The 18,920-nt window shown below is 35.1% G+C and overlaps 1 protein-coding gene across 1 annotated transcript in view; it reads left to right on the top strand.

The window, feature by feature from the left end:
- LOC125649094 (conserved oligomeric Golgi complex subunit 2-like) overlaps nt 1-14,561 on the top strand; it is a 35,038-nt gene extending 20,477 nt beyond the window's left edge. Inside the window, exons 9-18 of the mRNA XM_048876322.2 lie at nt 3,725-3,848; nt 5,697-5,836; nt 6,148-6,209; nt 7,940-8,106; nt 8,846-9,043; nt 9,884-9,959; nt 12,508-12,653; nt 13,069-13,205; nt 13,876-14,047; nt 14,137-14,561. Of these exons, the coding sequence (XP_048732279.2) occupies nt 3,725-3,848; nt 5,697-5,836; nt 6,148-6,209; nt 7,940-8,106; nt 8,846-9,043; nt 9,884-9,959; nt 12,508-12,653; nt 13,069-13,205; nt 13,876-14,047; nt 14,137-14,232 (1,318 nt within the window). The 3' untranslated portion in view covers nt 14,233-14,561. The remainder of the gene's footprint in view (nt 1-3,724; nt 3,849-5,696; nt 5,837-6,147; nt 6,210-7,939; nt 8,107-8,845; nt 9,044-9,883; nt 9,960-12,507; nt 12,654-13,068; nt 13,206-13,875; nt 14,048-14,136) is intronic.
- The last annotated feature ends 4,359 nt before the right edge of the window (nt 14,562-18,920 follow it).

Genomic DNA, 18,920 nt, shown 5'->3' with positions numbered 1-18,920 from the left:
ATTTAACTTGTTTACATTCTTTTACACATGTATGTATCTATTTATTTCTCTGTCGATGTAATTAAAAATTGTTTATTAGTGTATATAATAAATCCGCCAATCTACATCTATCTATATGGGTCGTTATCAATGTTGAAGAGAAAAAGATATGTCACAATTATTGCTAATAAAGTAATGAAAATATTACAGTGTAGAACGTGACAATTTTTCTAATCGGTCTAGAAATTTCTCATATGATTCAGACACTGTACGTAGGAAAGTACATATTGAATACATTAACGCTACAAATATCAATTTCATCTTCTTACGGCAAGCCCTGTGCCATACGTGTAGTAGCATTATCAGGGACGTCGACGTCCCTGATTATATGAAGAAATTAAATAGGCTACTTGTAAGTACTATTACAGTATTGTAGTTAACTTCACCCTTGATTTTAAAAGAATTGATTGAAACAGAAATTCCGTTAAAACAACGAAATGCCCCTTGGTTCACTCTTTAAAAGTCTGCAAGTGAAATATACATCCACAGTACACAGGACTGGCTGCAGAAGCATGCATGCAAAATCCGTGCAGTGATCTGACGTCTATTTCTGTTAACAGTTCACAGTATAAAACGAATTTTTATGCATAATTCAGTCAAAACTTGGGTACTTGTTGATAACATACATACACATATATGCACTGAAACAATGTGACATTTACGGAAAGTAATTTAAAAAAAAAAAAAAGAATATCAAAGATGTTTTAAGCATCTCGGTGATTTTCACAGTTGATAAGCCAGCTTCGTGATGTTTGAGGATAATGCTTCGAATAGCCAGCGATAGTCTACGACCTCCTTTCCCATCGGGCACCATTGTGAAAATAATATACTGTGGCTGAAAAAGTGGGTCACGTGACATAAATTGCACGCTTTCTGCACGGTACGGTACGCTTTCGAGCTTTTGGGGGCGGGGTTTGCATAATATTATCCTGCACGCTTTCTGAACGGTACGGTTCGTTTCTTGAACGGTACGGTTCGTTTCTTGCGCGGTACGATACGCTTCTTGAACGGTACGGTTCGTTTTTTGCACGGTACGGTACGTTTCTTGAACGGTACGGTTCGTTTCTTGCACGGAACGGTTCGGTTCGTTTTTAAGGTGTAGTAGCACGTTTCAGGGTCTGTACATTGTCAAGGTCACTCTTTTACATCAAAGTATAGTCCAGACCATAACCTGAGAACCCTTTGACATTAGGTTTTCAAACTTACAACATGGAAGGCAGATTTAAGACAAGATGTACTGTACCAAATTTTTTTTACCTTGACCCATTCCTTGGAAAGCAGACATTAAGACACTTGCACTCAGTTTTGTTGCCCCGGTTATTAGACAATCAAACTGTGAAGGAGAGATGTCTGGGTTTTTTTGTAAAAAACAATACCCACTAGTCGTCTATGGTAATCATAATCATAGATTACTCTAAATCTTGTTTTTGTTATATATAGGTCATCTGATGTTTGTTTTTGTTATATATAGGTCGTCTGATGTTTGTTTTTGTTATATATAGGTCATCTGAAGTTTGTTTTTGTTATATATAGGTCATCTGATGTTTGTTTTGGTTATATATAGGTCATCTGATGTTTGTTTTGGTTATATATAGGTCGTCTGATGTTTGTTTTGGTTATATATAGGTCGTCTGATGTTTGTTTTTGTTATATATAGGTCATCTGATGTTTGTTTTTGTTATATATAGGTCATCTGATGTTTGTTTTTGTTATATATAGGTCATCTGATGTTTGTTTTTGTTATATATAGGTCATCTGATGTTTGTTTTTGTTATATATATTTGTTATATATAGGTCGTCTGATGTTTGTTTTGGTTATATATAGGTCGTCTGATGTTTGTTTTTGTTATATATAGGTCATCTGATGTTTGTTTTGGTTATATATAGGTCGTCTGATGTTTGTTTTTGTGATATACAGGTCATCTGATGTTTGTTTTTGTTATATATAGGTCATCTGATGTTTGTTTTGGTTATATATAGGTCGTCTGATGTTTGTTTTGGTTATATATAGGTCGTCTGATGTTTGTTTTTGTGATATACAGGTCATCTGATGTTTGTTTTTGTTATATATAGGTCATCTGATGTTTGTTTTGGTTATATATAGGTCGTCTGATGTTTGTTTTGGTTATATATAGGTCGTCTGATGTTTGTTTTTGTTATATATAGGTCGTCTGATGTTTGTTTTTGTTATATATAGGTCGTCTGATGTTTGTTTTTGTTATATATAGGTCATCTGATGTTTGTTTTTGTGATATATAGGTCGTCTGATGTTTGTTTTTGTGATATATAGGTCGTCTGATGTTTGTTTTTGTGATATATAGGTCATCTGATGTTTGTTTTGGTTATATATAGGTCATCTGATGTTTGTTTTTGTGATATATAGGTCGTCTGATGTTTGTTTTTGTGATATATAGGTCGTCTGATGTTTGTTTTTGTTATATACATGTATAGGTTGTCTGATGTTTGTTTTGGTTATATATAGGTCGTCTGATGTTTGTTTTTGTGATATATAGGTCGTCTGATGTTTGTTTTTGTTATATACATGTATAGGTCGTCTGATGTTTGTTTTCGTGATATATAGGTCGTCTGATGTTTGTTTTTGTTATATACATGTATAGGTCGTCTGATGTTTGTTTTTGTTATATATAGGTCATCTGATGTTTGTTTTTGTTATATATAGGTCATCTGATGTTTGTTTTTGTTATATATAGGTCGTCTGATGTTTGTTTTTGTTATATATAGGTCATCTGATGTTTGTTTTTGTTATATATAGGTCGTCTGATGTTTGTTTTGGTTATATATAGGTCATCTGATGTTTGTTTTGGTTATATATATTTGTTATATATAGGTCATCTGATGTTTGTTTTTGTTATATATAGGTCATCTGATGTTTGTTTTTGTTATATATAGGTCATCTGATGTTTGTTTTTGTTATATATAGGTCATCTGATGTTTGTTTTGGTTATATATAGGTCATCTGATGTTTGTTTTTGTTATATATAGGTCGTCTGATGTTTGTTTTTGTTATATATAGGTCGTCTGATGTTTGTTTTTGTTATATATAGGTCGTCTGATGTTTGTTTTTGTTATATATAGGTCATCTGATGTTTGTTTTGGTTATATATAGGTCGTCTGATGTTTGTTTTTGTTATATATAGGTCATCTGATGTTTGTTTTGGTTATATATAGGTCGTCTGATGTTTGTTTTTGTTATATATAGGTCATCTGATGTTTGTTTTTGTTATATATAGGTCATCTGATGTTTGTTTTGGTTATATATAGGTCGTCTGATGTTTGTTTTTGTTATATATAGGTCATCTGATGTTTGTTTTTGTTATATATAGGTCGTCTGATGTTTGTTTTTGTTATATATAGGTCATCTGATGTTTGTTTTGGTTATATATAGGTCGTCTGATGTTTGTTTTGGTTATATATAGGTCGTCTGATGTTTGTTTTTGTTATATATAGGTCATCTGATGTTTGTTTTGGTTATATATAGGTCGTCTGATGTTTGTTTTTGTTATATATAGGTCGTCTGATGTTTGTTTTTGTTATATATAGGTCATCTGATGTTTGTTTTGGTTATATATAGGTCATCTGATGTTTGTTTTTGTTATATATAGGTCATCTGATGTTTGTTTTGGTTATATATAGGTCGTCTGATGTTTGTTTTTGTTATATATAGGTCATCTGAAGTCGTCAGAGGTTATGATTTTCTCGTCAATGCTGTATGGCCAGAGATTGTGACAAACATAGAAGCTCGAACACACTCCATTTTTGCTCCAGGGAATCCGGATGTTTTTCATAAAGTAAGCTTCTCATTTAGGAATGATGTTCCCTCAAATCAAAGGTTAAAAATAGAAGGATATGATTTAAATTAAAAGGAAATCTGTGGCATTTCGGTAAATTAAAAAAAAAAATTATTGGGAATCATAGCACACAAGGATGTTCCCATATCATTCATTGATATGATAAAGTTATTAATTATAAGGCAAAAAAAAATATAATAGTTTCTCAGGCACCGCCACATTCGTTGAAAATGTACCACATGTAATTTTTCTTCAAGTTTTATTTATTTATGTAAATGAGGTAATTCTTGTGCAGTTATAGATGTTCATGTAAAACTCTCAGTACATTTTAATCAAATAGTTATTGAATTTATACTCATTCAAGTGTTTAAGAATAAAAGGAATGATACACTTAATAGTAAGTAATATGAAACTAAAATAAAAATTCAATGGCCTATTTGATATATACATGAGAAAGAAAAGGTAACTCTTACTACAGTCAACAATAGGGAAAGATAATTCATGCTACAGCCAAAAAAAAAAAAACCCTGCCTGCCTCATCAAACTTTGACTTATTTGGACTGAGAAACTATTTATCATATATTTTTTGCCTAAGAATGAATTTTCTGATATTGCTGATGGAGCATGCCAGCACTGTATTATTTAGAATGTTTAACTGAAATTCTATGGATTGGCTCTATAGACAGTCATGTGATGTCATAGAAATAATTGTATACAGCCAATGCCATTGATACCAACTGTATATCATTGTTTGGCATCAATTTGTGTCTGTGAATTTATTATTGCGTAATTTCACAAGAGACATCACTTGCAGAATAAAATAACTTGCTTTTAATTTTCTGTTGCTAAAATACATGTAAGAACTCTTGATCAACAGACAACACGCAAATCCAAGTTCACACAATTTGACGTATATGAGTCATTTCCCCTTATTAATTACTTGTGTAAAATAAGAAATCTACAATACATGTATTTGGAAGTTTCAATAAAACATTGTTTTGATGTTTAAATGGAATATATTCAGTAATGTACCAAATAAAGTTCTTCACTAATTGAAAGAGAAATTCAGAAGAAGAAATCAATATCATTTAATATTTATTGTCTTGATGAAATTACAGCAATTTTATTGGCTGAAAAATTCATTTGATTTCTGCATCAAAGAAAAACTGATTTTGACTTCATCGTGAGCTGATATGTTGTATGAATTTGGAAACAAAATCATGTTTAATTGTTTAAACTCAATGTTTTTTAAGATTCATTTCTTAATTCCAGGTTTTAATGAAATAAGCTCCATTGTATTTGACAGCTAATTAAGCTTTGAATGATTGATTTTTTGGCTTCCATTGTTCTAATAAAACAGAATGATGCACAAAAAATTAAATACAGTCATGTTTTGCAATATTTTCACAATAGGTGTTAAAAAATCAAGAACTCTAAATTTTCTCATTTGTTATTTGCAGCCTTTAATGCTGATTCAACGGTTGCAAACTGAGTTTTACCGGTGATACATTAGCGAAGCCAATAAGACTTAATATGTTGTGTCCTGATCATTAAATCAACATTATCAGCATCACTTAACAAACAAGAAGATAAATATTCCCATTCTACTGCAATTTCACAATTTATATCACCTCAGGTGCTCAGTGTTAGATGATAAGTCACCTTATCATTTACTCTAGTGATGGTGGAGGCATAAAAAAAAATAGTTTCTAACTAAATGTGGTCATTGAGTGAGTATGTTATCAAGTTGTGTGGTATGATATTGCAAAATATTACCCCAGTAAATAAAAATTATCTGATGAATATGTTTGTGTTAATTCCTTCATTAATTTTGTTTACTACATCTAGAGGTTCAAAATAAGCATGCAGTTCTTGGATGATTTTGAAGTGCAGTGTGGGACACAGGCAAGTGTCAAACGTTTGCGGGACCACAGCAGTTACCATACCTACATGACCAAATGGAGTTTACCAGTTTACTACCAGATAAGGTATAAAGCATTGGTTGACACTGATTGTGTAATGTGTGCAGGAATAAGATGGTGAAACATTGCTATTGATTATACTGGCTTGCATGAATTGATAGAAAAGTAAATACATTAAATGAAAATTCTACATTCAATATGCTTTATCTTTAGAATGGTAATATACAGTATATTTTATCAACTGTTGATCAGATTTAGGGATAAATTAAAGACAGTGCTTGAAGTAGAATGTTGTTATATGAACAAACATGTTATAGTTTTGTTATTTGTCCTGAGGCTAATATCTAGAAAGTCACCTGTTTTAATGTTTTATTTAGGTTTCAAGATATTGCTGGGGAGTTTGAGTCAGCTTTAGACATTCCATTTAACAGAGCATCAGGTAGATTGACCCACTTTAATGACACAGAACATTTCAGGGATCTATCTGTCCATCCCTCTGTCTGTGGCAAACACATCCTGTTTATGTAGAAATGGACAGCAGAGATTTAAGTGTACTGAAGCCTGAGAATACTCAAGTCTTACTTCCTGTTTATGTAGAAATAGACAGCAGAGATTTTAGTGTACTGAAGCCTGAGAATACTCAAGTCTTACTTCCTGTTTATGTAGAAATAGACAGCAGAGATTTTAGTGTACTGAAGCTTGAGAATACTCAAGTCTTACTTCTGTAACATTGTAGGTAACTGTCTGTACTTTGATAACTGAACTTTGGGCATATTTTAGTTGTTTCGTTACCCTATACCCCCTTCCCCCTAACAACTTTTTAGTGGGGGATATAATGGATCAGAATACAGAATATCTGTCTGTGTGTAAATGGATCGATTTTGGGGGTTTAGCAATTTCCCTTTTTAGGTGAAAAGGGAAATTGCTTAAAACCAAGAACTTTTCAAATCTTGTGCTTATATTCCTTTTCAACTAGAGTCATCATACATGCCATGGGATGAGGATGACCAATTATTGATTTTGAGGTCAAGCAAACATGACACCGATGTAGAAAAGCAGTTTCTATTCTAGTCCTTAATTAAATGATTTTCCCTTTTAGCTTCAAATCACTGAAAGTTCATGCACAGACTCGTCATTAGATGAGGAAGAACCCTACCAATTTCGGGGTCCAAGATCAAACAAGCTGGACTCTGTCTCTTGATCATTAATGATTTCCCTCTTCATCTGGATTAAAAATACGTAACAGTTAAAGACCATCCACCACCCTGATATATGCCTCATTTCAACTGTTATCATTAAAAATGTGTAACTGTTAAAGAAGCATTGATTTCTTCCACAATCCATCACCCTGATGTGTGCCTCATTATACCCCCCGCAACAAGTTGTGGGGGGGGGGGGGTATACTGGAATCGGGTTGTCCGTCTGTCTGTCCGTCCGTCCGTCTGTAGACGCAATGGTTTCCGGGCTCTAAAGCATTATCCTTTCCACCTACCGTCACCATATCATATATATGGACTACCCATGGGATGAAGATGTTCCCTATCGATTTTGGGGTGCAAAGGTCAAGTGCACTGGACATCGAAGTAGCAATATGGTTTCCGGGCTCTAAAGCGTTATCCTTTCCACCTACAGTCACCATATCATACATATGGACTACCCATGGGATGAAGATGTTCCCTATCGATTTTGGGGTCAAAAGGTTAAAGGTCAAGCACACTGGACATCGAAGTAGCAATATGGTTACCGGGCTCTAAAGCGTTATCCTTTCCACCTACAGTCTCCATATCATACATATGGACTACCCATGGGATGAAGATGTTCCCTATCGATTTTGGGGTCAAAAGGTCAAAAGTCACGCGCACTGGACATCGAAGTACATGTAGCAATATGGTTCGGTTTGTCATGCCATATTTGTTTTTTACACTCAGAAAAGAGGTAGTTTATACCTATTACCAACACCCTTTGGGAGATTGGGGTAAGCGGGGGGTATTCTTAGTGAGCATTGCTCACAGTACCTCTTGTTTCATTTGTGCTCTGTGGGGGGGGGGGGGGGGGGAGAGAGATCAGTCCAACTAGTACAGTTCTATTTATAGCAGATTCTGTCAGGAGTATTTTTAAGTTTTCATGTAGAATATACCCTTAACATGGTACATGTGTTGCTATTTACAGGATCCTCGGATTTCCAGCTTCATTCTACAGCCGTTCTGTGGTCCTCCCTACATCGATGTTGGTCAGACGAGGTTTACCTGGACCTGCTCTGTAACCGGTTCTGGAAGCTAAATCTACAACTCCTCAGCAGATACTCACATTGGCTGGATGAATGCTACGAGACGGAGGTCAGTTTCACAAAACAACTAAACGTACAATGTTTTTGAAATGTGTTGTGAATCATGTGTGATATATCCTTATACACTATATGTTACAGGTATCTGATCATTTTGAATGCCCACATAATTAGTGAAATATTCGTGCATATATGCCATTTTCTGTTACTCCCATTCATTAGAGTTAAAACTAACAAATTATCAAATAAAATACATAGGTCATCACACTTTTTAAGATGTGAGACGTACATAATCAGAATCATATATCACCGTCAGAAAATTGCAATTTTCATTAAACAGCGTTATCAAAATCTCATAAAAACTGGTTATGATGATATAGTAACATTCATAACAATTTCATGAAACTGTGTCTTCACAAAAATATACAAAATGTATGTAAAAAATAAAGGAAATCATCGCATAATAGACTTGATAAAGAGAGTTATTGCCCTTGGATTCAATATTTTGAAACGTATCATTGATTATTCATCTATAACTTAGATTTTTGAAATATTTTATTTTTAACAAGATTTTTTACAATAATTATAGGAAAAGACTCCAACAAAATTTATGTTCCTATCATGCATAAATCTAAATAAATCATTGATTTTGCAAAATCTGATGACATCACAGAAGGGTGGAATTACTTTAAGTCCTGTTTAGTGAGATGTTCTTTGAGTAATGTGATAATGTAGAGTTTGATAAAAACTATTGTTAGCTTTCTCAATAAGAATTGCTCCTTCATCAACAGATTGTACATAGGAAAACCACGGAAAAAGAGAGCACCGACACCAGCAAGACAAAGTCGTCGGTGCCAACCGACAAACAGAACGGGAGCGGTGATAAGGCTAGCTCCACAATAGAAGGGGACACAACTCCCCTCAGTCCCCCTGTAACCAATAGTCAGCTGCTGAGTCTTATGTCAGATGCCCTTAACCTAGCATCTCATGTAAGTGTGTGCACAAAAAATTATAGCAGATATGATGGAAATTAAGCCTTGTTTGTTACATACTGTGGATTCCTTATTGACTCGTGCATCAAATCACGTGAACATAGATCCATGTGCGGTCTGTAAATAAAGAGTTCTTACAAATGTGATGTATTTTAAAAACAGAAAAATAAAAGTAAATAATTTTATTTCAGGAGTGATGCCTCTTACGCAATTATGCAATATATTATAGTAAATTCCTCACGTAGAGCTTACGAAACAATTCCTTATAAGTCATCTTTTCTTACATCAGTTGTGCAGGACTTAGTGGAAATTTATTTATAGATATATACAAAAGGACTAAAAGATAACAACCCGTTGTATCACTTTGAATATAATTTATTTTCAGTCTGATGTTGGAAAAATTGAAATGTAATTCATTTTAATTTCACTTTAAGACACATGGATGCAAGCATAGCATTTTATTTTTTCTTGTTTGTTATCTCAGCCAATCAGAAAACTTAGAATTATTTATTCATATAATAACAATAATTATTTATTCATCAAATGTATGTCAAACTCTGTTGGATAACGGTATTATTGTTGTGAACAAATACAGACAAGGAATTAGTATGAGATGAATAGAACATCTATGATCATAATGTAATTTTACATTTACTTTATTTAACTCGCTTATATATCATGATGAAGGTCACATCATTTCAGCTCATAGGATCAATCACATATAAAATCTTACAATAATTTAAGATATCTTCTTTGTAAACATTTGAATCTGTAGTAATGATTTGCTTTAACTGTTTGTGCTTACGATGATAGAAATTGCCGTTGCACTTTTTCCAGATATTCCAAATGTTTGATAGCACGATAAAACCTAGACTTCTGGCAGTAGGATTTACCGATAGAGAACATGTGAAAGGTATAGTCATAGTGGAACATGTATTGTTAACAGTACTATTTCATAAGACATCATAAAGTACTTTGATACACTTTAATACACTGTTGTACAGTGTGTGTGTACTGAATATTTATATATGAAATGTACAAATAACCCTTTTTCCTGCTGCACCACTTTTCTGCCAGTTGATATTATGTTTCTGCAAATAAATGTTACGATTGTGCAATTTTTTTTTTTACTTTTCCACAAAAAATATGGTATAACGATTCCATAAATATCTTAAATTCTGACAATACAACATATAGCACTGCATAAAATACTAACATTCATTCTAAATTCTAAGCAGTAACATTACATAAACTGTATACATGTGTATAAATTTGGTGTCAGTACATCTTACATTTCTGTTCGGGTACCGAATTTGTACCTGACAGCCCTTAAAAAATCAATTCTGGAAACTCCATGTTTAATATATTACACATATTCACAAAAAGTCAAGTTTTTTTTTAATCACTTTTGCATACAGTTGTTGGTGCTGTCAGATATATGATTTTGATGTAAGTTGCTGTTGGAAGTTTTTGCAACACATCCTTGAATATGAATATATTTTGGTGTGGGGAATAGAATTGAGAATTGAAATGGTCATGAGAAGACTCTGGCCCATTTGTAGTGGGCTTGTCCCCAATATCTGGAGTTACTGCCCAAATTTGTGATTGAAACCCAAGTCTTAGATTCTGCAGACACAAAAGATTTTATAATCACATGAGTTGAACTTACCACTACTGATATACTGAAACGTAATGCTTGGGTACAATAAGGCCACATCAAATCGATTCTCTGGTTCTCAGACATCGCCGCCCCCGCGCCCCCCCCCCCCCCCCCCCCAAAATCAGCCACTGGCACGAGTTTATTGCCGCCCCGGAAAAAAATCGCCGCCGCCCGTATTTGATCCGTCAAAATAAAATTCGTGTATTGGCGCCAAAATCGTAAAGCGCCTTGCTGAATAAGATGTGCTGATTAGTTGATGTAAACAATATGGCGACAGAAACAGTTCTTGTCAGCATTGAGATTATTTTTAACTCAAAACAGATTGTTCCATGGACAATTATACTGGTAGACTCGTCCTTGACAGCTGATACGCTTTGCAAGAAACTTCTGGGTGGTGAATTTAAAGAAATTGAAACCGTGAAGGAACAAATTGATGAAAGCAAGGCCAAGTTGAAGTACGACGTTTTCGTAGGTCGAAACAAAACGGCTGACAGCGATAAAGAAGCTATACGGTGTTGAATACCATTTGTAAAACTCCAACTTTCTTCACAACACAAAAAAAAACCACGGACAAAAAATCCCTACCCATTTGTGACATGGAAATAAACTAAAAAACTAAACCCCCTACCTACCTACCCATTTTTTGAAAAACAATTGTCTGAGAACCAGAGAATCAATTGATGTGGCCTAGTCGCTGTATAAATTTTTTTTTTTTTTTTTTTTTTTTTTTTTTGCGGAAACGTAACAACACTTTTTGCGGAAAAGTAAATATAAAATTTTTCAACATTTGTGGAAAAGTAATATGCCCCTTTATCTCTAGATATAAACTTTAGGTCAAGTATTGTCGCTGCAATTTCCACCCAGAAAATATAGAGTTGTAGAGTTAGGAATAAAGATGAATCAGCCATTTTTTAGATGGATGTCTTGTGATACAGTAATGTCTGTATGTCCATCTGTCCGTTTGGGGTTTTCTGTTTTCTAATTTCATTTCTCTGTCACATATCAAGCTGAAACTTGCTATGCAGCTTCTTTGTGGATCACTCTAGATCATGATGCAATTTTGATCCATTTTGACTGCTCTTGCAGGAGTTGTGCCCCTTTATTTGAAAACTATTGTTATATGGAGGGTACATAATTCGTCCGCCTAACTCCTCCCACAATTTTCAAGTGAGGAGTAAGTTGTTTTACAGAGTGTTTGTGTGGATATTGAAGATGTGCATGTGGAAAGGATTTTGATTTCTTCAATTTTTGAGAAAATTACAGGTTATTGAACTTGGTCATTTTGAGGAAATATTATTTTAGATAAAGGACATATTTTTCCTTATAATTCCTCTCACAGTTTAGAAGCTACAGTATTTGTAAATAACTTGAAGATGTGCATAGTGCAAGGACTTTGATCCTCAACACTTTTTAATTTTCTTTGACATTTTCAATATTGAGAGGTTGTTGAACTTGGTCAAATTTGGGGAAATAGTTTACACACAGAACTCTTGGTTTGTCTATCTACCTCTTGTCACAGTTTTAAGCTAAGACCTTTTATTCATATTATGCAAAGAAAGTATGTCACAACCTGATACTAAATGAAGCAAATTTCTACAAATTATGGCTTATGAAAAACACTCTATGTAAGCATTTTTACGGTCGTATTATGTACTGTGTGTGGTACTCTTGTTGAATTATGTCCCCTTATCAAATTACATGTACTTAATAAATTTTCGTAGTCTGCATCAACATAGATGTGTATTTACATGTGAATAATCATTATTGAGTCATATTTTCAAATAAATCTGATCTCTAACAGATTGTTTGACTGAGTGTAGTGAAGAAATAAAAGCAAAACTGCCAAGGTTCCAAGCCCATCTTGTAGAGGAAATCACTACACAGTGTTCGGTACATATCAAGCAGGTCAACGACATTCCACGTCTGTACAGGAGAACCAATAAAGAGGTACCAGTTTAACTGTACTCGATTGATCATCGAAAATCTAGGTTGAAATGAATTGTCAGATACAAGGTTAATCAAGGTTATTGTATTTGTTTTCAAGTTTTCCTCACAAAGTCTTACAGTTAGTAGAATTGAGATATGCTGTAACATATCTCCATAGATTTATTAATGTTCTGCCACTGGTTTAGTGATTTATGAAATGGATAGCAATATGATGGTGATAAATCTATTAATATTTTCATTGACTTCCAAAAACTTGGTAAATCTGATGCATAGGTTCAGTGAAAGATAAATGTAGACTGTACTCTGGTGCGCAAGAACAAGAACATGCAACAGTTCTGGACGGACAGTTTGAGAAGCAGTGCACATGTACTTGTATTTCACGATTATGAGTGTATTTTATCACATCAATTTGTAGGTACCGAGTAAACAGTCGGGCTATGTGACCAATCTTCTGAAACCCATAAAGATGTTTACAGAGGAACACTCGGAGATACTAGATGAGAAACTAAAACTCCAGATGTTTCAGCAAGTGTTTGACAGCTTAACCGACTTGTAAGTGACTCCTCTGTTCTATTGTAGGGGGACCTAGAAATCTGGGAATTTCAAGATGGATACATGTACATCAAATTCATATTAAAAAGATCTATCAACTACAACTGTAATTAAATACAAGTATGCAATAGCTTTTCTCCACACCTAAATTTCTCTCCTTTTTTATATAGTCAGACTTGTGTGATCACTATCTTTTCTGCATTTATTACCCTTGTGAGATAAAATTCTTTTGTGCAGACATAATCATATTTACAATAGTATTGACACACAGAATCAGATCCATTGTATTTATAGTATTGTACTGGGCACTCTGCATACTTATTAATGGTTATAACATGTATGTGGAGAATACAGTCAAACTCCGTTATCTCAAACCCGATGGTGCTATGAAACACCTTCGGGATATCTGAGAGTTTGAGATATTGAGGGTATAATACATAAAGAGAATGTAGTTGGGACTTCCAACTCACTCTTAACATATCAATGGAATTTGAGATGTACAGAAGTTCAACTGTATCTTAGTCTGCACATAAAGATGGAGATTTGAATCATTTTGATTGAAATGAGATCTTGATCTGAATCTCATTTGTTACTGTATTATGTAACATTAAATGTCAGATAGCCAATCAAACGTCTTGTTTCGCTCAGTTTTGAGAGTTGTTTTTGACAGGTACTACTCAGCCACAGCAGATGTTTTGATGTCTGTGAAGAAGGTGGAGGACAGTTTAAAAAGACTGAAAAAGAATCGCGGAACAGAGAAGACAACTGGAAGCCAAGGAATGACTGACGATGATAAAATACGACAGCAGTTTATAGTGGACATAGAAAACTATGGTGCCCAGGTATTGTACATTACAGTGATGATATGAGAATCTTTAAGCTTTCAGATCTAGCTGATTGTTAACTTTACAGAAATCATTTCATATTTCAGTTGAATGAATATGGAAATTTTGAAAGCATGGGAAGCTTGAAAAAGCTACAGTCCTTGGCAGAGGAAGCAAAGAGTGCAATGACTATGACACAATGACCTCGTTATAACTGTGCCTCAGAAGTGTGATCACTGAAGGGCCCATAGTTAAGGAGGAAAATTAACACACCAAAAACATTGTTATGGATGGAAAGTGACAGACATGTGCAATGATGTTTCAAAATTAAAAAGTTTAGGGAAAGATCAAAAAGCCTTTCAGGTCTGGAACTCATGATCAACATGTCAGCAACTGAGCTAACAAACTTGTACATTAAATGAGCTAATCAGTTGATCAACAATTCTAAAATCTGAAGAACGATTCTATGACCAATATATTTCCATGCATTTATTTATGATTCCTTATTGTTACATAACAGGGTTTTAGATTTTACTGGTGTTATTTTGTCATTTGTCAGAGGAATATGCATGCTAGACTTCTCTGTATCTAGAACTGTATATTAAAGGCCCAATAAAAGGTAATACAGCTCATGTATCCATTCTTGTAAAAAAAAAAAGTATTGAGTTATTTTATTTTTATCATTATATACATTTAAAACAATAATTTATGTTGTTAACATTTACACCTTTTATGGAAGTTGGAGCTAAGATTTTCACAAAACCAATGATTTTGTAGTCGACTCACAAAGTGAGACTAATCTCAGCTTTTATGTTCATGTGATTTCTGGCCAAAAACTTCCGTACTCAAGGACTGTTTGCATTTATAATCTTTGAAGATTTATTCTCTTTGATATTTTTTTTGCAACAAGTTGATGAAGATCAAGAGTAGAAAGAAATGTTACAGAATTTCATTATCAGTGTCAAGCCTTTAATTGTTATTTAGTTCAACCAATTTTAGCTCACCTGAGCTAAAAGCACAAGTCAGCTTTTCTGATCACTTTTTGTCCGGGAATCTGCCTGTCTGTCCATCTGTAAACTTTGAACAATTTTTACTTCTCTAGAACCACAGGTCCATTTTTGACCAAACTTGACATAAATCATCCTTGGGTTAAGGGGATTCAAAACTGTTCAAATGAAGGGTCACACCTTTTTCAAAAGAAAGATAGTTAAGCAATGGTGAAAATGTGTTTCATCTTTCAAAAGTCTTATTTTTTTCTCAAGAACCACTGGATCAGGAAAGTTGAATTTTACTTGAAAGCTTCCCTACGTAATGTACAGCCCAATTCCACACGTGTTATTGCATTTTTTGTGTTTGTCACTCAACAAGTTTCAACATCCCTGGAATAATAATTTCTAATTTCTTTTATTGAGTGTGGCATTCTGTTGTTATGGAGAGTTGAGCTCTAAGAAACCACAAATTTTTCGTAGCAAAATTATGTCTTAAATTGAAAGTAGCTGTCAGATCACAACTTTCATTTTCAGTTATTTTGCTAATGATATTAAATAAACAAACATGAATTGTGTGCTTCCTGTTGACAAATAAGTTTGACATACTCTCCAATGATATTAAAGAATTATTAGTATCTTTAAACATTTACAGATATTTTATATTTTGGGAATTTTTCTTGGTATGATTGTTAATTACATGTAGAAGCTATAGTGGGCAATGAGTCAGTTGACTGTTGTTTTTGTGTTCATGAAATGAAGATAGATATTGTACAACTTAGTGCAGAGAATTGGAAACTGACAACTGTTTCTTATCTGAGTAAACTCGGGTGACCTATTGCAATTGGTCTGCATCTGTTGTCGTCCATCGTGAGTTAACAATTGAACATATTTAACTTCTTGATAAAAATGGACCAATTTTCAGAAATCTCTAGAACCACATGTGTGTGTGAAAAACTAAATGCATAGTGATGTAGAGCAGGAAGGCCTCTACCAAAATTGTAAATTTCATGATCCCCAAGGTAGAGGGTCTGACCCCAGGGCATGGCTAAACTTGGTATATATAGTGTTTATGTGTAAAATACTTAAATAGCATCTTCTTTAGTGCTATTGATACTAAATGGATATTTAGAAAGAACAGGTATTCCTCTATCAAAATTGTAAATTTGATAATCCCAGGAGTAGGGGTTTTTTGGTATCAGGGTAGGACCAAAATGGTCAGTTATTAGATGTGTGAAAAACAAAACTGTTTTATCTTCTACTGAACCCATCAGGAGTATAGGCACAAGACACACAGTGCCGGTTCATCCCCAGCTACCCAGACCACTCAGAACCTATCCTACTGGAGATTTGAGACAGTCCAAAAAATAATGATGGAATCACAACTGAAGCCATCCTTGCATGCGACAAAACCGAAATACAATGGCTCACCACCATCTTCCAGAAGCTTGGGAGGAGAGAAAAGTACCAGAAGATTTGCAAAATGGGATAGTGGTGCCATTATGGAAGAAGAAGGGCAGCTAGAAATACTGCAGCACGTACAAACGCATTTCTCTTCTCAGCCATGTATGATGTAGGGAAAATGTATGCATTGATCCTGGAACAACCACCTCGAACAAAAACCTAACATCTCAGTAACGCCCAGCTCAGCTTCAGGAAAGGAAGAGGGTGTACCGATGCAATCTTTGCACTCTGACAACTGTGTGAGAGGGCAATAGAATATGACCAAGATCTCGTATTCGTGGACCAGGAAAAAGCCTTCGACAGAGTCAATCTATGGAAGGTCCTTGAGCAGTATGACATCAAAGGGCAACTACTAGACAACATCTGAGCCATCTACGCCAACAGCAGAAGCGCAGTCTTCACCACCAGTGGACCATTTGAATGGTCTTCAGTAACATCCGGAGTCAGGCAGTGTTGCAGTATCTCCTTTTGCTCTTCATAACCTACATGGACCAGATTACAAAGGAGGCCAACCCAGACCATGAGGCACTCAACGAACTCATGTTTGCAGACGACCAGGCAATGATGAACAACAAGGCACAGCTACAGGAGCATACAGACCAACTCAATACAAGCTGTGAGAAACATGAAGATCAGTGTCAGCAAGACCGAGGTCATGACAGTGAGTGAGTCAGCAGGAGACCGGACAAACTGTACATCAACACCAACGGATCCCAGCTGAACCAAGCCGAATACCTGGACAGCATTTTCACAGAAAACGGCACACTAGGTCGAGACTTAGATACAAGATGTCAGAAAGCCAATGCAGTCAGCTCTCCACTTGAACCCTCTCTTGAGATACCCCAACATCCCCATGAACATCAAGGCAAAACCCGTCAATGACATTTTCTTACCAACACTTGCATACAAGTGTCAGATATGGTCCCTAACAAAAGCCCTCGAGAGCAAACTGGTCACATGCGAAATGAAATGTCTAAGAAAAGCGGTGAACAAGACAAGGCGAGACAAGAAATGAAGTCATAAGAGACATGGTAGGAGCAACACCAGTCCTACGACACATCGAGCACCAGAGGATCAAGTGGTTCGGACACCTCACATGGATGCCTCCAAACCAACCAGCTCTTCGGGCATATTGCACCAGATACTCTGGCTGGAGAATCGGAGGAAGATCAAGGCAACACTAAAGTGACCGTGACTCAGAGCTCATGAGATGTCCCTCCTCCACGCCATGCACCTTGCTACTGACAGACGACAAAGGCAAAACCCATCAATGACATTTTCTTACCAACACTTGCATACAAGTGTCAGATATGGTCCCTTGCATGTGACCACGACGCCAACCAGTACAAGCGAAAGGAAAAAGTAAAGTAAGTTAACTTCGTGATAGCTACAATTCCAATTCCTTTCAAATTTGGTATAAAGCATCCTTGGGACAAAGAGGATATAAATTGTAAATTGCAGAACTCCTGCACCCCTGGGGCCTTGTATAGGGATGTGACAAAAACTGCCAAAAATCGACCAATTTTCAAAACTCTGAAAAACTAAATGCATACCTATCCTAAATTTCATGATCCCTTCGGTAGAGGTTCTAACTCCAGGGTGGGGCCAAACTTGGTATATAGTGTATATATGCAAAACATGTAGTAGTAGGAGTAGGTACGTATCTGTAGTCCTAATTTCATGATCTTAGGGAGTAAGGATTTGATTTCGGGATGGAGCCAAAATTATTAGTGATTATTGTCTATCATCTGAAGGACTTCTTTAAGTTTACTGATACAGTATAAAAAGTAAATACATATTTAGAAAAAGCAGAAAATGATGTACAAAAATGGTGAATTTCGCAACCCCAGGGTTTTCACTTTAGGGTGGGTCAAAATTTGAGATATCGTTCAATGATAATACGTATACATTTATTATGTAAAGCCTTAGAAGTACATGTATAAATAACGACGATTAAAGGCGTGGCCTAGCAGTAGCTGCAAGCAGTGTTTTGGGGTTCTTGATTTAATAAAAAATATCTGTTGCAAAAGTATTTGTCGGTGAAGAATATCCCTAGGTATCAATCATACTCTCATCTACCGGTAGATTTCGTAGAGACGGAGTAAATTTCAAATGATTCCAATCACTTATATTTTTTTCCTTTTCATTACTTCCGTTAGCGTAATGCTGGAACTTGATTCGCAGCAAATTCGGGCCGCCGGTCATGTGACAGGGCTGAAAATGAATCAAGTGTGGCGACACCACCGGCTCCAAATCCAATATGGCTGCGCCCAGCATAACTACTACAGTTTTATACACATTTTTAGAAGAAGAGCTTGACGATGATAACGACGCAACAATGCCGTATGTGTCAGTTTTTTTAATTAGACATCTATTGATAGCATGCCATATAGTTATTTTGACACAATAATCGGACAACCACACATTTTAATTTTTTTTAA

This window comes from Ostrea edulis, chromosome 5 (assembly GCF_947568905.1).
Source record: "Ostrea edulis chromosome 5, xbOstEdul1.1, whole genome shotgun sequence".
Lineage (NCBI taxonomy): Eukaryota > Metazoa > Mollusca > Bivalvia > Ostreida > Ostreidae > Ostrea > Ostrea edulis.
This window is presented reverse-complemented; position numbering and strand designations above follow the sequence as displayed.